The sequence below is a fragment of the Sander lucioperca genome, chromosome 18 (assembly GCF_008315115.2).
Source record: "Sander lucioperca isolate FBNREF2018 chromosome 18, SLUC_FBN_1.2, whole genome shotgun sequence".
NCBI classification, from domain to species: Eukaryota; Metazoa; Chordata; class Actinopteri; order Perciformes; family Percidae; genus Sander; species Sander lucioperca.
Window position 1 is genome coordinate 24,062,491 of NC_050190.1, and position 27,280 is coordinate 24,089,770.

Here is a 27,280-nt window from a genome sequence, read left to right on the forward strand (position 1 = left end):
ACAATTCATGCACATAAGCACCAAACTGAGAAGCCATGCTTTCAGTGCAAGATGACACTTCCAGCTTTGGCACCTACATCTGTCTCTTAGCACATACACAACTCCACTGACAGAAGCACACAGGAATATCCAAAGCCCAATCCTTTGACTCCAAAACACACATTAACGGTCACTGTTTTTTTACAAAACACTTCAAACTACCAGCCCTCTAATTAATGGTGCAATAAGGAAAAAAATGTTCTTATCAGAACCTTAACCAAGGGAACACTTTTCCTCTTCCTCCACTTGAGCTATTAATACACCCAAACAAAAGAAAAGAGGCTTAATGAGGCAGCAACGGGGAACTCATGCGAACTAAGTTAGACAAGAGCTTTGTAGTGTTCAGCTTCAAGGATTCCAGCTTTTCATACAGGCAATGCATTCCACTTTGCCATTTCCATTGTGGCTGATGCTCTTAGGGTAAAAGTACAGTAAATGTACATCATGCTACGCCCTTTTTAAGCATTATGTCTGGACCCATTTAGCGAGGTCTCTTTGAAATGGCAAAAGCAACATAACAGCGAAAAGAGATGCATAGTTTTAAGCATGATAATGTGCTGGGTATGAATATTTTAGATCCTATAAAGAATCTCTGAAAAAACACACTGACCTTATGCTGTTACAAAATGATCTGTGCTAGAAACATCTAACATATTTGACCAGTTGGACAAAACAATCATAAACCGTGATATATTTGAAGCATTTGTTTGCATATTTGCATGAAAGGAAATATCTCATGCAGCTTAGAGCAGCTAGCTTGAGGTTAAAGCTTTGGTTCAGATTCAGAGTGCATTAAAACGGAAGAAGATGAGGAATTGTATTTAAATGCACACAGTAGTCCAACTTAGAATTTCTCTCCTGATTGAGCAGGATAAACTGGTTCTAGGCAGCTTCACATATAGTACTGAACACAAATACCCATTACATTTACTTGCCAAACTATCCTGGCTAACACCAGTATTGTAACATTTGGCAAAACTTCAAAGTCCCAAATTAAATCGGGGCTATTGAAATAAGCAAGTAAACAAACTCACAATAAATAAAGTAAGAATCTGCCAAATAAAAGCCCAGAAAACAAAACAAAAAAGTAAAGTTTCAGATAACATCATGCACTGGGGACTTAAAACTAACCAGATATCTGCCTCAAAGTGAGAGCTGTCACACAGTGCAAAGATCACCATTTCAGTCATGCAGTACAACATGGTAAATAGAGCAAGGGATGGTGTCATAATAAAAGGAGTGTTTGTTTGAGGTCTGTCCTCATGGACTTGGTGTTTTCATAAAGGACAGATGTTTTGCAGTAGTTTTAAAACTTTGGGCAGTGACACAAAGGGCAACTATATTGCCTTAAAATATCCTAATGTCTTACCACCCTTAACTCATAGACTCAAACCTGTCCATTACCTGATTTAATTGCATTTTTTGGCACATAAATCTTTTCATTTTCTTTCATCTGAAAAGGAAGCTACTTGAAGCTGCCCTTTGGCATCTTGGATCTTAAAAAAAACCCATTGAGGCATTCACCTCACACTAAGCTGATCGGAATTTTCCATTAGGGATATTCTGCCCAATCCAATTGGTTGTAGTGATAATGAGGCAATTAAGTCCTATACCACACAAGGTAAATCCACTGCTCAGTATAAGCCCATACTGACTTGTATGATCAGACTATGAAGAACAGCAGCAACACTGAGTCTTAAAGTGGTCATACTCCCACATTGGAGGCAAAAATAAGTCTAAATATAGCTCTTGTAGAGTCACATCCCCTCGGCTAGCTGTACTCCCCACAGAACAATAAAACCCCAGATTTGGCTGAACATACTACATCCACATTTGGTTGTTTTTAAAAAAAAAAAAAAAAAAAAAGATGTTTACACTTTTGCTTCTTTAGTCCTTTTCCACAAGGAAATTACTTTTTTTGAAAACTGGACACAGCAGCAGTTTAATCTCAAAACTCACCAGCCACCATAGAGTCCAAAGGACTTTGATTAGATAAATTTGACATCCATTAACCAGTAGCTAATGGTGTTAATCTCTTCTCGCCTATAATAGTCTTACAATGTCTACATAACTGTGTCTCTAACCTACTTGAAGCATTCATGTCTAAGATGATTACGAAGATGACTTAACAACCATCTGACTAAATGGAAACAGTCTTTAGAGCTGATAGGAAAAAACACACACACATACACAAAATGTCTTTTTTTTTCTCTTCTAAAGACTCACTATATTCACTATTTCTTTTTAGATCAGTCTGAACCATAAATAAGTTAACAATATAGATTATCATAAATAAATCTCAGTTGTAAAATTCACATATAAATACCCTGCTCCATCTTGCAGAGACTTCCCAGAAAAGGACCCACGTTACGCAGCAGCACGTTGCATTTCTGCTCTCCCTTTGACAAAAAAATACAGAGCATCCATGGTGTAAACACTACAACTTTCCCTTTAAAACCTCTGTAGGCATGGACAAAGACAGGTAAATGGAGCGGACAGAGAGAGAGCTGCGATTTGAAGAGACTGAAGATGTCTCTCCATTGTTTGTCTGGACCTGGGGCAGTAGGGCAGCCCTTTTCATTTTGGACACTGGTGACAACTTCTTCCTGGTCCAGTCCCTGATTGACACAGTCCGTCTTTGAAAGTGAGAGAGAAAGAAAAGGGATAGGCTATTGCTAGTGATGATTGACTGATTGATTGATTGACTGATTGATTGATACTGAGGTGACGGTTGCTTCTCCTGCTGCATGCTTGGTTTTGGAGACGTGCGGACGTCCATGCAATCAAGCCAGAGGCAGAGAGCCTCCGGGGACAGAGAGAAGAAGAGAGCGGTCTCCACAATGTTCCAAGCCGTCCTGTGGGTCATGAAGCTGTCCCTTTTTCCTCTCGTTGTCTCACTGTTCTTCTGAGAAGTGAAAGGCTGGATGCGTTAGTTGGTGCTCAGAGTCTGTTCCCAGGGCCACGGGTGTGTTGACGGGCATGATGAGAGGCGTGCTGCTGGAGGGCTGCAGCTTGGTGTTGTCCTCTGGAAAAGTCTTCTCCTGAGACTGGGAGGAGGAGGACGAGGAATGGGTGCTCTCACTGGAACTGCTGCGGGTCTCTGTGCTGGTACTTGTCTTTTTCATCTTCCTCCTCTTGGCTAGTGGCGCTTTGTCCACCGTCTGCAGGCGGAAACCTTCCCGCTTACATTTGTTAAATGCCTGGGACAAAAAAGGGGATTGGTGAGCCAGTTGTTTTCTCTGAATGATTATTTTTATTATGCACCAATCTTACTCTTTCGGTCTCCCTGTGCTGATTCTGATTCCTCAACTGCTGATATTGAGTGCTAATCCTTTTACAGGTGCTTAAATAGAGTCAGCATCAGCACCAATTCAGCGTTATTTGACAGGTTTTGGACTAGTTAGTTGCAACAATATTGCTTCATCAAGTGTGTGTTTACCAATGACATTTTATTTTTTTAAACATTTTTCATGCATGACATACAGATCTACAACATCTGTTTAGAATAGAGCTGCAACTAATGATTATTTTCATTATTCATTTATCTGCCAATATTTTCTCTTTTAAACAATTTTATCTAAATTTCACAGTAAATTGTGATCCTGTTTTACTTTGGAGAATTAACCTCATAATACACTTAAAATAATGTTAATCTCCATCTTCAGGTCAATTGGTAAGTGTTTAAGAGTGGATTCAGTACAGTTCAAGCAATTGTTCAATACAACCCACATTTTACAACCGGAAGCCCAGAGTTCCTGACCTGACCTACAGAATTCCTGGCCTACATTTAAAATTGGCATGCACTGCTGGTCATTTCTTACATGAAAGGTAGCTTTGACGTAAGTGTGGACGGAGGCAGTAGAGGAGCCAAGAATGTCCGGGGTCATGAGTGGGTTGGAGGACAGCTGGCTGTCGTCCTGGAGCCAGGCATTGTAACGTAGGCCGCACATCTTAATCCTCTTGTTTGGGTCCACGGTCAGCAGCTCTGCAAGAGCAAGACACAGATTTACCATTAGCGCTCTAAATACACGAGTAAGGAGGTGAGCTACAAAGAGGAAGGGATTTCCTATTCAGGTAGCTGGGTCACTGTGAGCTACTTTGTGGGTTTAAAGTTCAATCTGTGATTAAATTAAACAAATGAGCAGTCCTGCTAAAAACATTCTAAAAACATCCAATATTTTCAGATATGTTGTCACTTCAAAACTGGGTGACAGGACTTTTAAAACAGATACCAACTCTATATACCACAACTAAATCTAACTTTGTAATATTTTCTAATGCTGTTAGGATTCATTCACATTAGTTCACATCTAAAATTGGAGTAAAAGAGGCCTTTTTTTTCAATTATGATTAGTTGAACACACAAGTCCCATTATTAATCTTACTCTTTGTTACAAGTGAGATCACACCTGTACTTTGTATGGTCGTATAATTTAAATAAGGGAGAGGGCATGGGACAATGTTCTTGAGGTCTCGTTTTTAGCCAATTTACATTAAAAGCACACTATAGGGAAACAATTTCCTCTAAAATCTTAGAATTTTGTCACTAATACACTAAAGATGTGATGTGAAATCCACAGGCATAACATCTGAGCTTTCACTTTATGAGAATAAACTTCTAGCATACAGTAGTTCACACAAATCATTAGATTTAAGAACAAGCTAACAGTTCCATCCTGACCTTGTATCAGGTCCTTGGCCTGCTGGGACACATTTCTCCAGGCCTCGCCTTCAAAAGAGAAGTCCCCCTGTTTGATTTTCTTCATAATTTCCTCAGCACTGGTGTGAGTCAGGCTCTTCTCCTGACACTGAAAAGGCACCTGGCCAGACAGCATGGTGTACTGCAAACAGAGCAAAACCACAAAATCTGCTGTCAAAACACCATGAATGCAGTTTCCAAGTTTAAATATCTGCACTGTCAATGAAATCTAAACATTTTGTGTGGCACAGGAAATGCTACATGTTATTTATTTTTTTATATTAACCATGTTGCCTACAATGAGCTGGCAAAGTAACTGGGCATTAATGTTAGAACAAATCTGCTGTTGAAATAACAACTTTAAAAGCGCTCTTGACCGATCACGACTGTCCACATTATTCCATTGTTATGCTGCATGTTGTTGACCGTGGTTGAACCAGCACTAAACAGAAGAGTCTGTGCTTAGCTGAACGTACAGGATACTCTCACCTTGGCCTGCTTACATCTGCCCACAGATTTCTCATTAAAATGACAGTAGTTGGGAACAGGCCTTTCAGCAGTGGAGGATCTGTCCTGCTCTCTCCCTCTTTCTCCCTCCCTCTCTCTCTGTGTCTGCTCACTTTGCTTCCAGGGCATTGTGCACACAGCTTGTCAGTAGCCATTTCATCAAAGCTCCATGAGGCACACTACTCCCATATCCCCCCAGGGGGCGTCGGTGTGAAACAACACTTGCACAGAGAGCCCAGACTCTGTATGGATGACTGGCCAAGGTCTAGAACCACTCTCCCATGTGCCATATCCTTCTCTTCTCTACCTCTCCTTTTAATTTCTCTGCTCTACAAAGAAAAAGGTTGATTTAGGATGACATTTCTGCTACTGGGAAGCAACGTCTCATTTAAGCACAGCATTAACCAGCTCTGAGAGCCTGGTTGGTTGCTCTCCATTCCGTGGTGAGCATTAAACTGTCAGCTCACCACAGGATGCTGATGGTTGTAGCGCTGAGCAAGAGAGGGAGATGAATATCATGCAAATAAGATTAAACGGAACATGCACACACATGCATGCATGTGCGCATTCATACACACAAACACTGACCACACACACACGCACGCTGAAAGCTTGATTTTGATGTGGGGTATAAGTATCCTCAGTAACTTTTAACCTGATCATATCAAATTCAAATATTAAATATTATAAATATAATATAAAATATGAATACCATTCTCTCTGCATAGTTTTGCAGATATGTTTGTCAAGCAAATCAACATCAGTGACCATTAACCATCATTTGGATTAATGCTGCCACTAATGAATATTTCCTTTTATTGATTAAAGTATTTCTTCCATCAATTGAGTAATCATTACATCAGTTTAAAAAATAAGGCCCATCAGAAATGAGCACATCCCAAAGGTATCCTCTAAAATTGCTTTCACACAACAAACTTTTTCCTTGAAATAAATGTGAAGAAAACAAAAGAGATGGTCATAGATTTTAACAAAAATAGAATTACAGCCCCCCCCTCTAAGATCAATGGTGAACTAGTAGAGAGAGTCTCAACCTACAAATATTTGGGAGTTGAAATTGACTCTAAATTAACTTTTAATGTATGTGCACTGAATAAAACTAAGAAAATGCACCAGCGGATGTTTTTCCTTAGGAAACTAAACACTTTTAGATTAGAGAGACACATCCTTGTAATGTTTTACAAAAGTATCCTCCAGAGTGTTCTGTCTTTTGGCCTTATCTGTGTGTTTGCAAAAGAGATTGCAGCGATTGATCAAGATGGCCAGTAGGATCATCGGAATTGACCAGGTGTCGGCAGCTCAGTTGTACAATGAGCTTATCTTAAAAAAGACTGACCAAATCCTTAATGACCCTACTCACCCTCTTCACCATAAATTTATGAGAAGCAATAGGTCAACTGGTAGAATTTTACAACAGAGAATTAGAACAGAAAGGTACAATAAATCATTTGTGCCTACAGCGATCAGACTGTATAATGACCAAGCACATCACAGGCACTTTAATTCCGCACTGGCACTTTAACTGGATGGTAGATCTTAATTTTTCTTATTATTTTTAAAATGTTTAGCTACCTGATGATAATTTTATAGTTTTTTTTTTTTTTTTTGTAAATGTCAGACGTCGGATTGTCTTTGTCTTTTTTGTAGTATTGTTTATTTTTTTTGTATTGTTATTGTTGATTTCTGTCATTGTCATTTCTGTAGTATTGTTATTCTCTTCTCTATACATGCTTATTGGCTTGTCTGTGGTGTCTATATGTTTAGAGAATATGTTGTGACAAGGACGCATAATGAATGACCACATGAATTTCCCCTTGTGGGATAATAAAGTTTACCTTGACCTTGACAATCCGATAAATAGTCGAACAACTCAAAGTTATCAAATTTAAAAGCCATAACCAGCAATTGTTTGCCATTTTCTTCACTTGATAAATAACCTAATTAATCAGTTATCAAAATTGTCAGACAGATTTTGAACTAACCAATTGACCCCTTGTTTCAGCACTAAGTTAGATGTTGTATTTTCTTACATTATAATGTTTACAATTTCTGTTCAAATTGCTGTAAAATAAAATACTGTTGAGTGGTGATATGTTTCTTTCCCATCAGGATAATGTTGAATAATAAATGATTCTCCATCAGTTTAAATTTGGTTTTAACCTGAGCATGGCTCTGTCGTCCCACACCCACTCACCAGAATAACTCCCAGACTCCACAGGTCACAGGACTCGTCGTAGCCGTCATACTTGAGTATCTCTGGAGCTGCGTAGTGCAGGGTGAAGCAGGGAGTCTTCAGGAGCTGATTGTCTGGTGGTTTGAGGCGAGCAAAGCCAAAGTCTATGATTTTTATCTCAGAGTTCTCACTCTCATCTGTGAAGAGCAGGTTCTACAAAGCAATTGGGAGACACGGACAGCAATCATTTTTTTCTGCTCAGCAAAACTGTTTCACTTAAGAGCTTACCAAATTGGACATCAAGACTTGTCTGACCAGGTACTTTTGACCCATGTTAGGGTCGAACAATTCTACTCGTTTTGTGGAAGATTGCAGAGTGAGAATGACAATGCGACAGATCATACAAAGTTCAGAAAAAACACAGTAATTCTGTTTTAAAAGCTTTTGATCCAGTGGGTCTGTATTCATTAGAAAGACACAAACCATGCTCAGACAGAAAAGAATTTCGAGCTGCAGTCCTGCTGTGCATGTCCAATACCTCCGGTTTAAGGTCCCTATGCACCACTCCTACGTCGTGCATGTGACTGACGGCCGACACCAGTTTTCGCATGATGCGGCTGGCCTCGGTTTCGCTGAAATGTTGCTTTCTGCGGATCCTCTCCAGCAGCTCCCCTCCACCAAGCAGCTCCAGAACCAGGTACGTGTGGAGCTACAGAAAACACACGCACAGAATATATTTACACTTCTCACCGACCTCTGATACACTCAATTCCAACCTTTATTCTTTGACATGCTCTGGAATAGCACAGCAGGTGCAAAGTGTGCGTTTTGTAATGTACAGTATTTTCAATCTTGCTTTCACAGCTTGAACTGCTTGTTGAAAACAGCTGAATCTTAACGTGTGAAATTGTGGATGAGAATGTTTCTGTTGCATAATAAATATAGCCAAAAAAACAGCCCATCCTTGATCTCATGATGTTGAAATCAAACCATAATGGTATTGAGTAAAAGTAAAGGGGCCAAACAAAATGTGAAGGGAATAATGTGTCTGGGCAGCGAGGTAGAGTTTCTCATTAGTGCTGGGTCTGGGGAACAAAGGCAGGACTGGGTTGAGGCGAGGCGAGGCAGCGCTGCTTTGATCTGGGTCACAGGCCTCTGAGGTACAGTAATAACCCTACTGAGCTCATCAGGACTAAAGTGGTGCTCCTGGGCTTGAAGGGCCGGGACTAATGAACCTGTACACAGCCACACAGACACACCTTCTGAGGTAAGCTACATTTGGAACACGTGCACACTTAGTTTGGTTTGAGTGTGCGGCTCAATTATTAACACAAGTAAATCTAGGTTGTTTCTATTCACTGCTACGAAATGGGTGTTTGTACAGCTGCAGTTTAAAAATACATTTGTTGTGAAATATTGTGCGCATGGAGAGATGTTATAGGACAATACATTAAGAGATAAAGAAAGACCTTGAGGGCTCCCAGCAACCCCATTAATCTGCCTTGTTCCAGTTCCAGGACTTAATAAGGCTGCAGTCCCCACAGGCTCCACAGAGAGCCATGCAAAACTGAATTTATGGTCGCAAATGTATCCACCGCGAATAACCTTACCTGGTCGTGGTAAATTTCTTGTAATTTGACAATGTTAGGGTGGCCATCGCAGAGCTTCAGGGCTGCTACTTCCCGCTGAGTCTGTGCCTCCATCCTACAGCAAACACAAGCAGGAAGCCAGATAACTGTCACGAAATACAACATAAATACACACATACACAGTAGAGTGAGAAAGTAACATTTTAGAGGGCAGTTTTTGTATCCTTTAACAGGTTTTCAATTGACATTTTTGTGGGAAAATGCAGTAATTTAGTAACATTACATTACATATTAGCAAATAATCAAGTCAGTATAATATATCAAGAGAAGACAAGGCAGGGTTTAGAAAAGAAGACAGAATATGACCCACTACCTTTCTACTTTTTATATGACATTTGTACAATATAACCTTTTGACCGTGGGTTGTGTGGGGTTGACATTTTCTTCTGCTTGGTTATTTCACACAATTCACCTATTGTAAGGTAGCTCGTAAGGTTTGGTTCTCAAATTCTCACATTTGTAATTTAAGAGGCTTTTTTAAAATCCATTTTTAAGTGCAGTTTGTTGATTTTCTTTACCCTGACAGAGACAAATTCCAACTAACTCACAGTTAGAAGAAGAAACACGTGTTTGTGTCATGCAGATTGCCCAGTGTGGCTCACTATTATTAGAGCCATAATATTTGGTGCTACACTGTCAGTAAAGTGTAGAAGTGTAGTGTAGGACTGCAGTCAACACACATGATCAAAGTTTGTTTTGTAGCAGTTGCCAGCAAAAACAAGGGTTTGTAAGCAGATATGTATACATTTAGTTAACCCATGTCGCACAACCTTTAACAGACTAATAGGGCAAATAAAATGATAGGGAAAATTATGACATTATTTTGCATTCGTCCGTTTAAGATAACATACTAATTCTGCCAGGGAAAGGAAGGAGGATGGCCGACTGATTTATCCAGGGAAACTATAAACATCACACAGCCAAAAGCATCTGGGTTGACAAACACATCTGAGCAAGCAGGATGTGAGTTTGTACCTCTTGCTGACAATCTTGACTGCGTATTTCTGTCCGGTCTTCTTGTGTGTGCACCGTCTGCAGATGGAAAAGCTACCCTCTCCTAAAGCACTGTCCTTCAGGTCCATCTCATAACTCATATAGAAAGGTGAGTCCTGCAGAGGGGGGACAGTGGACCAAAACAAGTTGTTTGGTCAAATATAAATTTTTATAGAGAGGCATCAGTAAAGGGTCTAATAATGACTTAAATTAAATAATGACCTCAATGTTGTTAGGTCTTCAATAAAAATAGGAGTAAACTGTATTAATTTTTTTATATTTAAATATATTACACTAAGTACTTTAGTGTACATTTGAATATGATCACAGCTCTATGCTTGCTATTCTTTTCTATAGCACATACTGTAACTACTGCTACTGTACTTACAGTACACAGATCATGTCCTTGGTGCACTTCTTTACATGTATATATTATTCTCCACACAAAAAAAGACACAATTCATGTAGGTGAGGACTATATGTCTTCATTTATGTCTTCTGAAATGTAAGTCTGATCTAGAAGTCTTATATACAGCATTTATATTAAACCTTTTTTAATAACCACAGCCTGAAACCTGAAGTCCGCTCCGTCTTTCCTTTTTTTGTGTTCCAAATATTGCTTCTATGTGATTATAAAATTCAAACTTGTTGTTTTGTGATCATTAAACATTTATTACCACACAGAGTGAATGCAGCAGTCCATGAAAACCATTTTAGTATGAACCCAGCAAACTTCTCTTCTTGTGTAATGTTGTCAAAATTAATTTGCATGCAAAAAAGAAACGCGGAAGAGGCAAAACATTTTTTTGCCAGATCTGTATGAAGATACTGAAGAACACTACTAGATATAACAAGAAACTTCCTGTTTGTGACAGAAAATGGGGTAAAAACCTGTAGAGCACAGTGAGCTGAGGCTTGGAATTGTGAGTACATTTGGAGCATATTGTTGCCTGACTGCTCGGCTGAAACCTTCCCTTTCAAATGTATGTAAGCACTAAAAAAGGATAGTATGCTATGACCAAGCATACTTGCAAGCCAAAATGCTGATTTTCGTTTTTATGAAAATTCAATCTAATATTCCAGCGTTTTGTTGATTAATTAAACATTGCTAAAAGGTTTTTGGTCTAGACTAAAAAGCATTAAAATTATTCATTACAATCCCTATCACCAATATAAAAAATCTGACAATAAATCTTGGAAACAGCTAAGTTTACAGCAGGTACCCAGGATGTTGATGAGAAAGCTTGAAACCCAATGATCCAACAAAAGGCAATGCACCGCTCCCTTCTCAAAAAGCATTATGTTATACAGATACACAAGTGCATTCATGAACAAACATTATTAAATAAACAGGCTCATGTCTGAAAACTGAATCGGAGTATAAGTAGGGTTGGGTATCGTTTGGATTTTTATGATTCCGAACCGGTACTTTTAAAACGATTCCGATTCCTAAACCGATTCTTGAAAAACTGAAAAATTACATCGAAGAAAGACTCTTTTATAGATGTGGTAGCCGTAATATGCTTTTACGTCCGTTTTGGTGAGCCCAGAGGGAAAATATGGCATTTTAAATTTAGCCTACATTTACGGTAGCTAGCTAATGGTAGACTACAGAGAAAGTGTGATATTTTTACGTCCGTTTTGGAGCGACAGAGGGAAGATATTTCAGTCGACACATTAAGTGGAACCGAAATGAGGAACCGAAATTTGCGCTCTAATCCGATCCGATTTCGGTACCCAACCCTAAGTATATGTGAGTAAAACAAGTACAGTAGGGGAAAAAAAGGTTCTTGTGCCTTGTAGGAGGGGAAAAAAATCTCATCTGTCTTTGACAGCAGCCATTAGCTTAAGTGTGTTTGTGCAGGAGGATCCAAGTCCATTCATCTTACCTTTATCATGGCGCTGCGGGCCACCGCAGCAGAGCCCGGCCTCTCAGAGCCCCCACACAGCTGGACAGTGTCATCCATCACCACATTCCTCTTGAACAGGATGGAGGGGGCCATGAAAGAGTAGCCCTGCACACAAAAACACATAAACTCTAGGTATTTACATTGTAAAGTGAGCGTTGGATTATTTATGAAGACAGAGGGAAAGTTTACAGCCTCAAAAATAGACTGGACTATCCATCCTCCTGATTATACTTTATTATATACAGTGGAGACATTTATAGACACTTAATGTGTTTTATATATTTCCATATGTATCTGTGAAACTTAAAATTGTTGAAATTTTTTTTCTCCACATTTTTGTACGTCAAGCAAGCCTGTCAGCTCCACAATACACCCAATTCTGTTTTGTGAGTGACAGTAGCTGTCCAGCTGTTCTTATTGTTAGACCTGTCACTGTGGAGCGCTGCCTGCTGAATTCCAGCTGTGGGGAGCCCAAAGCTTTGAGCTGGCATTAATGTCTCTCTCCCTTCACACACACACACACACACACACACACACACACACACACACACACACACACACACACACACACACACACACACACACACACACACACACACACACACACACACACACACACACACACACACACACACACACACACACACACACACACACAGCTGTGTGGTATGTAGTGACAGCCATGGATGGACGGAAGGATGGGTGGTGAATGAATGAGATGCCCTAAATTGCCGGGCTTGAATATGTGATTGCTCTGCTGTGAAATTACATTTTGGCGCTCTTAATGCAATTTTAATTTTGTTCTGTGACGCACTGTGGGGGAGCAAGTGCATGGTTTAAAATTGGGATTGCTGTCGTTATCTCAGAGATTGCTAGGCTTGCAAATTATAAAGACCACAAAATTTCAGACTATGTGAATGGCAGCTGAGAGTGAAAAAAGCCAAGATGAAGTTGGCAATCAAAGACTGAAGGCGTAACCGAGACAGACGTGGTGATGCTCTCAAAGTGTAACCTTTTATTCCGTGAGAGAAGCCCGTTAATGGATCTATTGATCTACCGAGCTCAAGGATCCAGAAGGCAATCAGAGTTGAAATTTCATGCGATACATCAGACAGCCATCAGCTGGCACAGAGTTATGGGCCATATTATGGTTCAATGCTAGATCAAAAATAGTCATTCACATCTGTTACTTCAATAAGAGCTGCATATGGCAGCAATTACTTCAATAAAAGACTCTTTAGTCAATTTGAATACCAGTGCACACAGACAGACTCATGTTGACTTACAGCAACCTTTTGATGACATTCAAAACTTCACTTGATTACTTCAATTGCTGTGGAGTATGACAAATATAGTCACAGACAAAAAAGTGGATAATGTATAATGCAATTTTTCATCCGTGTCAACATTTCACACTGCATGCAACCAAAGCCCAGACAAACATCAGCACAAAGCAAATGCAAATCTAAATGTTGTCCTGTGCAATGACCTGCAAGGAGCACAATGGCTGTTCCTGTATGTAAACAATAAAACAATGAGTCACAAAAAATAGTCTGGTTGTCTAACATTCCTTAACACTCTCCCACCTGGAAGATGCGGTCACAGTTCTGAGGCAGAGCTGCGGGAGAATAGGTGGGGTCCATCTCTGTGAACTCTTCTGCAAAGTTGCTGACATCCAGCTCATCCCGAATCACCGGCTTGAACGGGGCAGGCACCTTCTTAGCTGCCAAGTCCTCCCAGTTTATTTTCTAACGTTAGTTTAGAAAAAGAAAAACATTGCAGTTCATCCCCATCCTTATTAACATAGCTTATACAAACACTCAGTTTTCCCTAATGCTACTCACTCAAAGCAGCCCCATTATGTGGAGTAACAGCCCACCCTGCCATTTAGTTTTTCTAAATATTGTGAAATATTCAGGACAAGTAATGAGATCCACCTGGTAAAACGGGTGTTTTTTCACATTCTCTGCTCCATTAGGACCTGAGCCCAATCTCTTCTTTGGATCTTTGATGAGGAGTCGCTGGATGAGGTCTTTGGCCAGAGGTCCCATATCTTTGGGGAAAGGAGGATCCTTTTTTGAAATCCTCCTGTGATGTGCGAGACAGATATGGTCAGTGTTGTAGAGGGATTATAACTGAAGGCTAGCTGAAATCTGTGGTGATCTAATGATCAGGGAGAATCCATACTTGGCAATGTCTGTGTGCGAGTTCTCATCTCCATCAACGGTGAAGGGCGATCCGCCAGTCAAAAGCTCGTACATCAACACGCCGAGGCTCCACCAGTCCACTGCCTGGAATGCATGAAAGCAACCACCCGTGACTTTGGCTTAACAGACTAAAAGAAAAATCTCAATGGAGAGCACACACATTCAGGAATATAGAGAGGAGAGTCTGGGCTGCTTGATTTGATCAAACATAAAAACGTAAAACTATAAATTACCTTGTCATGTCCAGACTCTCCTCCTTCCACAATTTCTGGAGCCATATATTCAATGGTGCCACAGACAGAAAACGCCCTTTCCACCTGTTTTAACAAATGCACAAATCAAGACCCATTTTAGATTCCAAATCTAGAATCTTAGCCTTTTCTGTGCCTGCAAGTGGGCAGGACTGTGAGAGAATGGTTCAAGATTAAAGCCCCTAAAAACTTGGTTTCAAATCTTAAAGGACAATTCCGGCGCAAAATGAACCTAGGGGTTATGTACCGAGTCAAGCGTTCTCTGGGACATGTTTTCATGCTAATCGAATACGTCTCTAGCTTGAAACAAGCTACTGCAAACTGATGATTAGCTGCTAACGCTAGCTTTCGGGGCAGAGGGTAAATCGCTATTTTATACCACTAACAAGGCTTAAAATAGCACCATACTTCAACGGTAGCACAATGAGGTCCCTACATGTAAACCGAAGCATTGAGAACTTTCTAAGTGTACAGACAGTTTATTAAAAAGATAGATTATAAAGACAGTAGCGTTCATGTTTACATGCAGGCGCCATCTTGGAAAACAGTCATGAGCAGTCGAACAACGAACGCTGTGTTTGAGCTATGTCACTGGTTACTGGTTGCACGGTGTTCGTCGTTCGAGTTAGCGGTGTAGAAATAGCGATTTAAATTAAATGTTGACAATGTTTTATGAGGAAGGACATGGATTCATCACGATTGTTAGACCTCAAGGATACAAACAATATGTTTTGTTGAGAAACGCTGAAAATAAACATAACTTTTGTTCAAGAAATCTCCCCAGGGAGCCTTTAATATTTATAACTTAATCAGCAAAAATGAATGTTCAAGTTTGAAAAAAGATCTTTCATTTATTTATTCATTCATTATGTATTAGGAGTTTAACAGTTGAGAACTCAGCAAATCTGCTTCATCAGGAGTGAGTGGGTCATCAGTTGAAGGATTGAGAGGTTTTAACACATACTGAGACATACTGTACCTGATCAAATTCTTTACTGAGACCAAAGTCGGTGAGAACTATATGACCACTCGAATCCAGCAGAATATTCTCAAGTTTCAGGTCCCGATAGACAATCCCAAGCTGCAACAAGAAAATGACAGAGGGGCAAGTTAATGCATGTAAAAGCATGTAAACTTCAATAGATAACTTCTGAACAGAGGCCTTGGTTGTGATGAATCTCAGGGTTACCTTATGTAGATGTTCTAGTGCCAACACAATCTCTCCACTGTACAAGGCGACTTCTTGTTCCTTAAATCGCACCCTCTGCACCAAATGTGTGAAGAGCTCCCCACCATTTACATAATCTATAATTAAAAGATAACATGCATGTCATGTTTCATCCAAAATAATATAAGTAGGTTCGTTTTTCTACAGGGAAGGGCAAATACTTTTTAATTTCTGTTTATACTTATTCATTCAGCTGGTGCATTTCTTTCACTGGGTTTAAGAAAATCATTAACCTTTTATTTTTCTTGTATAAAACATAACAGAGAAGGCATTTTGCTATCAAATATTCTAACCGAGAATCAGGTGCAGCTTGGTGTCCGTCTGGAAGGCATAGTGAAGTGTGACGAGGAACGGAGACTGGCGGATGTGCTCCAGCACTTGACGCTCTGACCGCGTGTGTTCGGCAGTCTTTGCCTTTTGTACAATAGTGGCCTTCTTCAAAACCTTCATGGCATACAGCTTTCCTGCATCGTGACCACTCACTTTCCTCACCAGGAACACCTTGCCATAAGCTGGTGGTTATTATAAATAAAGACAGAGGGCAAAGTTCAGTGCAGAGCAAAGGCCTTATCATTCCAAAAACACACAATATCGGATTCCAAACTGGCATGCAAACTGTCATCTAAATATCATAATCTGTTCAAAACAGGGAGAGACTAGTTTAAAGGTTCACTCACCTCCTGTGCCCAGCACCTTTAATAGCTCAAAGTTTTCAATGCCCACCTTCTCCACATGGCCCGTCAGGTTGGCTGAAGTCAGACCAGAAATCAAATATATTACAAGAGAATCAGATAAACAACTCAATTCATCTAACAAAAAGTGGCTTGAATGATAAAATACTAAGGAAAAGGAAATAACCAACATCATGTGATCAGTAGATTAGATGTATTCCAAGTAGGGGTGTCACGATTCTCCAAAGCCACGATTCCATTTGACTTTCGATTTTAAGGTCTCGATTCTATTCAATTTTTGATTTAAACATTTTTTTAAACAATTATTTTTTTCAACAGGGACGGCAATGCCACAATAAGATTGCCACTAGATGGCAAAAGGGAACTTTGCATCAACAGTTTGAGTTTCTTTGAGTTTTTTTTTTTCAGAGGCTCATGACTGCACCATTAGTTTAACGAGATATACCTGAGTGGAGCCCACATGCTTAACCTTCATTGTTTGTTTACATAACTCACTCATGAGGAAGGCAACATGTTGCCACACCGGTGACTTCAGGGAAGCAGGATAATTTCCAGTTCTGTTGGTTCCCAGCCATCTCCAACTCCTGCAGTGCAAATGGTGTCTGGAATAGTCAAGCTGCTGGCTACAGGCACAGGTAAGCTAACGTTACCTTGTGTCTTCAGCTGCATGCTACCAGTCGGTAAGCTACGCTGTGTCTGTCGTTGTTTATTCGGACGTGTACAAGTAGGCAGGTGTGAATAGAGAAAGAAATACTGGCAAAATTGCCGATCTTGCTTCTGATTTCGAAATCGAAAGCTCATTTCGATCAATTTTCTATTTCAGTGATAAAATGACCAGCCTCTGGCCAAAAATCAGTAAAGACGTTCTCATTGAATAATATTGAATACTATTGATACACCCATTATACATTTCAAACAAATCAGCTGTTTTGTTGTTGCCAAAAGCAGGAACACCAGAAGGCACATTTATATTACTGTGCAGTCATGTATACTTTTTGTTTTGTAACTCTTGCCCATGTTACACTGTAAATAATGTATTCTTGCATTTCATTTTAATACAAAGAGACTCTTAGCCATAATGCTTTGAGGCAAATGAAGTCAAACTCTGCAAAGCTAAAAGATTGGAGAATGGGCTTTAAATTAGATTAAATTAAAACCCTGGACAAGTTAGGAACGTCTGGGTGGTGGTTAAATGAATGCATTGCATAGCTAACAGCAGCAGACTGGGCTTGTTGCACAGGTGAATGTTTCATTATAAAAATGCGCAACAGTGCATATTGCAGACAGAAAACATGCATAATCAGTAAACTTCCTTCATGTAAACAAAGAACTAAAACACAGTATGAGATCCTCCGCAGCGCACGGGCTACATTAACAAGCAAAAGGTCACAATCTTCCATCAGGGATCTTCAGTGAATTCAGCACTCACCGTCAGTGACTCCTCGTGTCTTTCTAAATCATGGTCTCCCAGTACAGCTGACTGAGCATAGCATGCTCTTAGACACGCATGTCCATTGTAGTGAACACATTCCTTCTGTCTGACACTCTGAAAACAGGCTACTGAGCAGTTAAAGCGGCTGATTTAATCTTTTCCACTGCTTTCTTCCGATTCGCACGAGAAGAAATGCTGCAACTATTAGACACTTCACGTGCATACTGTATCATTTCAATACTGTCCTTCAAATCTGAGGTCAGGGATTCAGGTTGCATAACACCCTTGTCAAACTCATGTGCCAAGGCCAAGTTTGATTTGACTGCTAGACAAGAGGAAACTTTAGTCTACAGTAGAGAAATTCCAATGTTCCTCAAAATAAAAAGCTTATCTTAATAGTGTATTTTGGTTGGTTTCCTGAGTGATAAGACTTAAAAACCTAACCACTAATTGAAACTAAATTTCAACAAACCGTTCATTCGGAAAAGTAGATATTCTGTCTTTTTATTGTGCAAAGAATTGACATAACTATGGCTAAGATTATTAAACTATAGCAATTATGTCCCCTGTAGCACATTTTTACAATTTTCCACACAAAACTTCTAGATATATAGCAAATGAATGGGCTTAGTACTGTAGGTATGTACACTACCAGTCAAAAGTTTGGGGTCACTTAGAAATTTCCATTCCACTCCATTACAGACAGAATACCATCTGAGATCAGTTGCATTGTTTTTTTAACCAGGGCAGCAGTTTTCAGATTACATTATGTGCTTACATAAACTGCAAAAGGGTTCTCCAATGTTTTCTCAGTTAGTCTTTTAAAATGATATCAGATTAGTAAACAGAATGTGCCTTTGTAACATTGGATGAATTGTTGCTGATAATGGGCAATGTAGATATTGTATTAAAGATCAGCCACTTATTTCTACAACAGTCAAGAACCCTTTTGCAATTATGTAAGCACATAATGTAATCTGAAAACTGCTGCCCTGATTAAAAAAACAATGCAACTGATCTCAGCTGGTATTCTGTCTGTAATAGAGTGGAATGGACATTTCTAAGTGACCCCAAACTTTTGACCGGTAGTGTATATCCTTTACTTTTGCTATATTGTCTCCACTAAGTCAAATGCTACAGCAGGGGTCCAAAGCAGGGTTAAGTTGATACAGTGGCTAAAATGTGTGAAATTTTATTCACAAAAAAAACGAGTGCCAGTGACAACTAGACTGACAGCATATTTAGGGTAGGGCAGTACATGGGTGTGCAGCATAGTCATGTTGCAGCCTGAACAGCAGCACTGTGTCATTAAAAACCAGTTGCAGTTGAAGCAGTGTGCAACTTCATTTAGCAGCCCTCTGCATTCAATCAGTAGACGCCACTCTACTCAAAACAACCACCGTTACCGAAGTCTTAATCTGTAACAACAACTCTAACTGTATTCTTTGTTGATTTGGAGAGTTTTGAGATGCTACTTGTAAATGTCACCACTACTTCACTTTGTACTATCATATTGTCTCAACAAAATGACAAGCCAGTAGGATTCAGCACCACCGTCACAGTTTTATCTTGAGCATGATGTTGAACAGTGTAAAGTTAATAAGGGACGAAGACATTTACCTGTCAACCACTTACACGAACCAACAGTGACTAATGTGACTGTTGATGTAGCTACACCCCTGTATAATGTGCAAAACCAAGCTATTTAGCTACTCTTGAGACTTGACAGTACTGCAGCTGTGTCTGCTCTTCGTTGGCTAAGGAGAAGTTAGCTGTGAGTGCTAACAGACCAGGCAATGACTGGAAACCCAACTCATAGTGATTCACGTTAAGTTAAGGCGGTGACAGTGGCATAAACTTGCTGAAAATCTCTGTCGATGGTCTGATTTAGCCTAGTTACACGTTAACTACTAAGCTATAATGGTATTGCTTTGTTGACCAGATGGTTAGGATAAATGGTTAGGTAGCGTTAGTTTGCGTGAGACAGCAGCACGAGTAATAAGGACAGTCAGCTAACGTTAGCCTTCCTCTGCCATTTTTTGACTTGAGAAACGTTAATGGTAGCGCTCACTACATTTGTCCATTGACAGTGACAGTTGGCTCTTCCAAGCTAGCCCACTAGAGATCTCCTAAAGATAAATGTTAAATAAGATAGACTGCATTAAAAGTGTATCCCAGTTTGCAGCTAACTTACCATTTTTCAGCTCATGTTTCACGGTAAAGAGGTCACCTTCTCTGGAAGATCCCTCCATCGGGGATGGCATCGTAATTTCGTGTTCCAATTACGTTAAAAGATGCTTTTCAGACAAGGTTACGTTCACCTCGCCAGCTAATTTGCAATATTAACATGCAGAAAAAATATTATTAGGCAAGATAGTTTAACGCTTGTTAGTTACGCGCCAGACTTAACAGATATATGGGCAGAATGTCGCTACTAAACGTAGCAGCAAGCAAGCCCAAAGGAAACACTTGCTTCTTCCAGCACACCACACTACCACTACCTTCGCAACCAGACAGTCCTTCTTCACTGATTGGGGTTGCTATGTGAAAATCTGACCTCTGATTGGATCTTTTCTTGTTAGCGATATATGATCCCGCCTTCCTCAAAAGACTAGTGCTGCCTTCACTTGTCCCTCGTACACGCCATGTCAAAGGTCAGAAGTAAAAAAAAAAAGTAAGTGCAATCAATTGCGCATTTAAAGGATATTTCCAAGTTGGGAATAGTCAGTGTAGACATAGTAGGATCTTTTACTTAAGTACAAGTGGCAAGACGATAGTGTAACAATTCTCTGTTACAAGTAGGCTATAAGTCCTGAATTAAAATAGTTCTCAAGTAAATATACATAGGCATAGCATCAGTATATAAACCTACTTAAAGTACCAAAAAGCAACCGTTTCAGAATGATACATATCTCAACATTACTGGATTATAATTATTAACGCATTAATGTGTACTTATTTCAGCTGGTAAAGGTCCTAATTTATTGGTTGATTTTATATTCTGTATGTATTATTAATTTAAATCTGCAAAGTGACTAACTAAAGGTATCAAATAAATGTAGTGGAGTAAAAGGTACAATCCTGAAGTACATATACTTAGTTATATTTCATTACTGGGAATATTATTGTAAAAATATATTTTTTTTTCCCTTTGGTGGGTTTTTATTTATTCTGGAAAATAAGATAAAAAGTTGTAATACTAGCACAGTAGTGGAGAGTAATAAGTACTTTACTAAAGTACTGTATATAGTACGTTGTACTCCATTATATATTATTCTACTCCAGCACATTTTAAAGGCACTTTTTACTCCACAACATGTATCTCAAAGATAGTTAGTTTAAAGAACAGAATTAAACACAGTACTGTACCAGTAATAATCTGATACTATAACAGTATAACACTCGCTACTCCTACTTAAGTAAAGGATATCAGTACTTCTACCACCACCATGTTAGCACTATTGTTGTTGTACATGTACATGTTAGCACCAGTAGCACTATTCAGTTAAGGGGACAACTTGACCATTAACCTGGGGGCACGCACCCCAGGTCATTTTATTACATAATAAAATGTAATGACCTTTGTGAAATTTAAATGTTCAAACAGCAATTTACAGCATCTTGTTTTCTTACATGTGAAAGGTTGATAGTGGTAAGAAACAGTAAATTATTGTGCAAGAAACAACATAGGCTATCAGGAAAATGATCAGTTCCTGTTAGTTGAGGTAAAACATCTGAGGTAGCAGATATTAGGTTGTAATTAAATCATAAGTTGAAGAGGATTTGGTTATTTTCTTTTTTGTTATTTTACTTTTTATTTTTTATTTTTTTCGTTTGAGGCCACAGTGAGATGTGTTTATTTTACATGGAGTCTTACATGCTTTGGCTTTGACCTGCTAGAAAATGCAAAATAATGCAAAGTGCTGTTGGTGATGAATCGCGGCATGAATAAAGCGACTGGAGCTTTATCATCTATCTATAATTATCCCAGGCAATCCTAAAACCTGGAGTAAACTTCACGGATACTCGGCATTAAATGAGCCATAGTGCACACTGTATAAGTGTAGGAACCATTTCCCAAAAAGAGGTCAATGTAATGTAGTTCACCAATTTGTACACAGGGTGTCACCTTTGCGCTGTGATCGGTAAACGATATAGGAAGGAACTTTCATATTTTCCAGACTTTCTTTATGTGTTTTTGTGAAATATTGTATAACCTCTTTGCGGCACAAACTGAATTTTAGAAGGGAAATGTCTTTTTGGCAGAACTGCTAACAATTATATCTGAATCGTGAAATGTTCTATTTGAACTTTGTAGACTGGGTGATATAACGATCTTTCAATGTTTGAAAATGTTGTGGGTCAGTCAGTCTGCTTGTATTGGCATTTGATTGCTTCTGTATGTAAAGGAAATTGCGTTGAATCCCATCTGTGTAGGCTATTGCAAAAATGTGCATAATTAATATCAATAGTTGTGAGAAACAACTTTCAAGTTAGAACTTAAACAGAAGTCTAATTTTGTACAAAATGCCATGTACACAAATGACTTAATACACGTTTTTCCTTGTTCTTAGTTGTTAAATGTTCAGGAACACTGTAAAAATTCATTAAGAAACAGTTCAACACACCGAGAGGTAAATGCATAGGCTTTTATTTGTGTAACTTTGATTCGTTTGTGTACACAGTACTGCCCTGAAGGATAGTTAGAGACATCTTTCTAAAAAGTATTAGCTAAAGGCTATTTAAACGTTGTTTTGATTGTATTTACAGTTTAAATACTGTATGTCTCTAACTGGTTTGTGCCTCCGCCTTGCGGTAGCATGCTGTTATTGCTGTCATTTAGTCTAATACATTTTTCTTTACATTCCAGGTTTGCCTTATGCACATATTTGCAATGAATACCTTTTTCATATTTTTCCTAAAAAATATTAAAACATAATTTGAATGACAAAGTTAATTTAAAACAAATAATTTCTAATCATCAGCATTCAGATGTTTCATTTCAGGTTTGGGAACTGGCAGGGTTAAGAGGCGTTTTGTAGTCCTTGAACATCCAATGAGATGCGAGTTCCACAGAGTCAGCCAATGGTATGCGTGTATTTTCAATGAATACCAATCAGCTCCTGATCTGATTCAGTAGGCTATTTACTTTGACAGCGAGCAGCTAACTAGCTTCACTTCATCCCACTGTTGAGCTGACTGACCCCCGCTCCCAAGATGGCTTGTGTTCGAGCCTTTGGTGTTCTTTCCAGATTCACATCAAGGAGATACGCTCTCTGCACAGGTAGAAACGGAATGTATTTAGTATTTAAAAATTAAATAAAACCAGCGCAGAGACTAATACTAAAACTACGGGATTTGCTACGTGTCGTACATTAGATGGGTAGCTAATCAGCTTGTTAGACTTTAGCTAGCTAGCTAGCTATTAGCTCCGAAGAATGTTAAGCAGAAATGTGTGGTAACGTTAGTGCTTATACAACAGGAACGTTTTGTGTTTCAGCAAACATAACTTTATATCTCAATGAAATATTAATTGGAGTTTTCATTCACATTATTTTGTTTAAGCGAGAAAACCTAAGTGTAACCTTGCTATCTGTGCTAGCTAGCTGTCTGCTACGGAATCGAGTAAGTTAAGTCTGGTTCAAAACTGAAGTTTTAAATCGGACTGTTTGCTTCAACTATTGACTCTTAGACATCCCTGTCGTGGCAGTTTAGGCAGGGATATGAAGACTTCTGCCATTGATTCTTCTGTGTTGGCTACTGTTGCCACTTTCTGTCTGAATGGCAGTGGAAGAATGTAGGTGAAGGGTCATTTCTCCACACAGTACAGCATGGCTGAGACCGGCTGAGGTCATAGCAATATTATGTGAATGTCTCCTATACGGGGACGGGGGGTAAGAAATATGTAAACAGAATAGGAAATAAGTAATCAAAAGTATAAGTAATCAAGTAATATGTATGTAAAAATGAAATAAAGTGTGTGCGTTATACTAAAAGTGATAGGCACATGACTGTAATAATGTTTTGCATACTAATATTTCCCTTTTTACAGGCGGTACTTTTCGCACCTTCTCAGTAGCTCCTGCAATGCAAGGTAATACCACAATTTCACATTTATACAATATATGCGTAAAATAGGTTACCCTGTCCAGTGACACAATTATTTCTCCCTGTACAATATCTCCCTTCTCTATTTTTAGCCCGAACCCATGTGAACTATGAAGTCAAGGACGATGTTGCTGTCATACGGATCAACGACCCAAACTCCAAGGTATGTGCTCATTACAAATTATTTTGACAGTTTTCACTTCTGAATTGTGCTGGTGTAGTGTGAACCTAATTATCATTTCTTCCTCCAGGTTAACACACTGTCAATCCAAATGCAAAAGGAGATGGGGGAAGTAATGAATGAAGTGTGGGCCAACAATGCCGTTAAAAGTGCTGTCCTCATCTCTTCAAAGCCGGGATGCTTCATTGCAGGAGCTGATATTAAGTAAGAGAAATTGCATTAATGCTTATCAAAGTTTGAAGTCTGTGTGTGGAACTGTAGTGATATAAACTTCCTACTTCTGTCATTTATTGTACAGTATATTGTTGCTGTAACACAACACAAATAAGTATTAAACATCATCAGCATTAAGACCTTTCTCTTATTTGAATGAATTGTCAAAGTGGCCATGCCTTGGATTTTCTGGAATTCTTTTGATATACTTCACATCTGTTACAGTATGATCCAGGCCTGCAACAGTGAAGAAGAGGTCGCCAAGCTTTCTCAGGATGGGCAAAAGATGTTCGAGCTGATTGAAAAATCTCCTAAACCCATTGTTGCTGCCATCAACGGCTCTTGCTTGGGTGGAGGCTTAGAGGTAAACAAAAACTATTTCAGCAACCAACTATATTGTTTACCTATATTGGAAATATTTGACTAGGGTTAATATTAATGTGTTGTCTAATGGGCTCCTTTTCATTTCAGTTTGCCATCGCCTGCCAGTACAGAATTGCAACAAAGAGCAAGAAAACAGTTCTTGGTACTCCTGAAGTAATGCTGGGTCTTCTGCCTGGAGCTGGTGGTACCCAGAGACTCCCCAAAATGGTGAGTGCTGGAATTATATTCCCTAAATTTTCTGTTTGAATTACTTGACTTTCAGTTCAAAAACAATACAGTATGCAGGATGATGCAGATCATAGTATGTGGAAATGTCCTATAATACGTAGTTATATCATAGTAAACATGTCAATGTCAGGGCAAGACCTGAAATGGCTAGACTGTAAAGCAAAATAATCTGGTTAATGCTCATAATTGGTTTAAGATGTTTACGTACCCCTTGGACATCCTGCCAACAGATTATTCCCCCCTGCCCATCGTGTCCAGTATTCAACTACCCTGTCCTTGAACGTGCCGGATTACAATATAACCTCTGTTCATGAGAGTTCACATGTGTTTTCATTTATTACCTGTAGGTTGGTCTACCCAATGCCTTTGACATGATGCTGACAGGAAGAAATATCCGAGCAGATAAAGCCAAGAAGATGGGGCTTGTCAACCAACTTGTAGATCCCCTAGGTAAGCTATCATGACTCCCATATCATTAAAAGAAACAACATTGAACTACTTTAAATGGGTAGTTAAAAAAAAATAAATTACCACCTGTAGAAATCTTAATATTTGTTGAGTAATGTATTTATATATAATAATTGTACAATAATTGTTAAAATGTATCTTATCATGATTCTTCTGCTATTTCTGCTGGTATTATAGGACCGGGGCTGAAGAGTCCAGAAGAAAGAACAATAGACTACCTTGAGGAAGTTGCCATTGAATATGCCAAAGGGATCGTCAATAAGAAGATCCCTCTCCACAAAGCGAAAGGAAGGATGGAGAGTAAGTTGTGCTGCAGTGATTGGTCATTTGACTCTTTGTAGTCACTTCAGGTGGTTTCATCATGAGAATTAAAAAATACTACATTAAAGAGTAAATGTTTTTTCTCCATAGAAATTCAAGACTACGTTATGAGCTTCGAGTTTGTGCGGAATCAGATTTACAGAACTGTCTACAGTAAAGTTATGAAGCAGAGCAAGGGACTTTATCCAGCGCCCCTGAAAATAATCGAAGTAAGTAAAAACTTCTCCTAAGCAGTGACTCTCCACAATATTTTTTTATTAAATCTGGATGGTATTGGGAGAAATTTAAAAAATGAGCCTGACTTTTCTTGGCCATGCAGAGTAAAAGGAATTCCAACCGGAGCACAACTGTATTTATTTTTAATTTTATGAGACTACCAGTCTCTTTTGCCTTTGCTTTGTTAATCATTGTAGAATATTTTTTAGAAAGTCAGTCTAATATCGGACCTGACTTGATTTTCCCCTTCACAGTGCGCAAAGGCTGGACTAGAACAAGGCCCCATTGCTGGATACTTAGCTGAGTCTCAGGTAAGGTCTGTTGGCCTACAACATTGGAAAATTAAGTATTTACAGTAGTACATTGTGTCAGTGAACATCACCAATTTCCATGTTTGTCGTAGAATTTTGGTCAGTTAGCGAGAACCTCAGAATCGGCAGCCCTGATTGGTCTCTACCATGGTCAAGTTGCGTGCAAGAAGAACCGCTTTGGAGTTCCTGAAAGAGAAGTGAAGTAAGTGTATATTACCTTCACATACTGAACTTGTGTGTGGTGTGGAACAATTAATGGACGCTCAACCTGCATTTGACATTACAGACCAGTTTGTTGTTGACACATTTACAATGATGGCAAACGGGAGACTATCCCAAGTCATGCTTTAGTTTAAAAGAAGTACAAGTATCTTCCGATCATCTACTCTTCTCTTTTTTTTTTGGGATCAATTTTTTATTTTTGTTTAACACCATTTATCATACAGACATACAGAACAAATTCCACAATACATGCCAGGTAATGTCAAGTGGTGCATAGAACAGATGATGCGATCTTGAGCAAAACGAAAGAAAGAAACAAACAGAAATCAAACCTTGCCTAGTCACTCTCCTCTAGTTCTTATGATGCTAAGGGTCATTAAGTCTGATATTTGTGCAGCTGCGCTTTCCCATAGGCTGATAGTTGAAGGTTTGGCTTTGTTAATCCTTGCTGTAGAGAGCTCAAGCATAATTATGTCCAGAAAGTATGCCAACCACTGTTTTATACAAAGTGAGTGGGGGGGAGCCAGCATTGAGCTATCATTTTCTTGGTTGCAGTTGAGCCAGCTAGCCAAATTTTACTCTGTCTCTCAAGCAGGTGAAATTTAGAGTCATCATTAAGTAACAAGACAATCGGGTCAGTAGGGATTAGATATCCTATCACATCAGATATTATTGATGTTGTTTTATGCCAGAACTCATGCACCTGTTCACACTCCCAGACCATATGTAGGAAAGTTCCAGTTTGTTCAGGTTGACAGAATGTACAGTAGGGAGTGGGAATGGCTTTAGAGACATATCTCTTCTGGGGAGTCCAATATGTCCTATGGCAT

The 27,280-nt window shown here is 39.1% G+C and overlaps 2 protein-coding genes across 4 annotated transcripts in view; one reads left to right on the forward strand and one right to left on the reverse strand.

Annotated features, from left to right (window-relative positions):
- Positions 1-175: 175 nt before the first annotated feature.
- On the reverse strand, positions 176-20,303 carry rps6ka5 (ribosomal protein S6 kinase, polypeptide 5). Of its 3 annotated transcripts, XR_004895712.1 has the most exons (18): positions 19,993-20,301; positions 16,352-16,423; positions 15,968-16,186; positions 15,636-15,751; positions 15,426-15,527; positions 14,429-14,512; positions 14,176-14,279; positions 13,926-14,076; positions 13,575-13,736; positions 11,968-12,093; positions 10,061-10,194; positions 9,047-9,140; positions 7,975-8,145; positions 7,458-7,649; positions 4,721-4,880; positions 3,861-4,024; positions 1,953-3,239; positions 176-1,921 (listed from the first exon to the last, which is right to left on the reverse strand). XR_004895712.1 is itself a non-coding variant. In XM_031309988.2 (17 exons), exons 1-17 carry the CDS (start codon positions 20,060-20,062, stop codon positions 2,934-2,936), a joined length of 2,427 nt encoding a protein of 808 aa, XP_031165848.2. In that variant the 5' UTR covers positions 20,063-20,301; the 3' UTR covers positions 176-2,933. The 3 variants fall into 3 exon arrangements, 2 of the variants coding, with proteins under 2 accessions (XP_031165848.2, XP_031165849.2); XM_031309988.2 differs by having other exon boundaries at positions 176-3,239; XM_031309989.2 differs by lacking the exons at positions 176-1,921; positions 1,953-3,239; positions 3,861-4,024; positions 4,721-4,880 and adding an exon at positions 5,385-5,736 and having other exon boundaries at positions 19,993-20,303.
- Positions 20,304-22,898: 2,595 nt separating this feature from the next.
- The window catches only part of hadhab (hydroxyacyl-CoA dehydrogenase trifunctional multienzyme complex subunit alpha b), an 11,666-nt gene continuing 7,284 nt past the window's right edge, over positions 22,899-27,280 (forward strand). Inside the window, exons 1-11 of the mRNA XM_031310077.2 lie at positions 22,899-23,082; positions 23,851-23,892; positions 23,999-24,069; positions 24,158-24,291; positions 24,526-24,664; positions 24,772-24,891; positions 25,260-25,362; positions 25,558-25,680; positions 25,792-25,910; positions 26,172-26,228; positions 26,321-26,430. Of these exons, the coding sequence (XP_031165937.1) occupies positions 23,016-23,082; positions 23,851-23,892; positions 23,999-24,069; positions 24,158-24,291; positions 24,526-24,664; positions 24,772-24,891; positions 25,260-25,362; positions 25,558-25,680; positions 25,792-25,910; positions 26,172-26,228; positions 26,321-26,430 (1,085 nt within the window). The 5' untranslated portion in view covers positions 22,899-23,015. The remainder of the gene's footprint in view (positions 23,083-23,850; positions 23,893-23,998; positions 24,070-24,157; positions 24,292-24,525; positions 24,665-24,771; positions 24,892-25,259; positions 25,363-25,557; positions 25,681-25,791; positions 25,911-26,171; positions 26,229-26,320; positions 26,431-27,280) is intronic.

Bases quoted from the DNA above. Each gene is read 5' to 3' on its own strand.
- rps6ka5 (XM_031309988.2), bottom strand. From the start codon at position 20,062: ATGCCATCCCCGATGGAGGGATCTTCCAGAGAAGGTGACCTCTTTACC. The intron at 16,187-16,351 runs GTGAGTGAACCT...AATAACCACCAG, and splicing joins AAAGGTGCTGGGCACAGGAG to CTTATGGCAAGGTGTTCCTG. The intron at 4,025-4,720 runs GTCAGGATGGAA...TTGCTCTTGCAG, and splicing joins GGCCAAGGACCTGATACAAG to AGCTGCTGACCGTGGACCCA.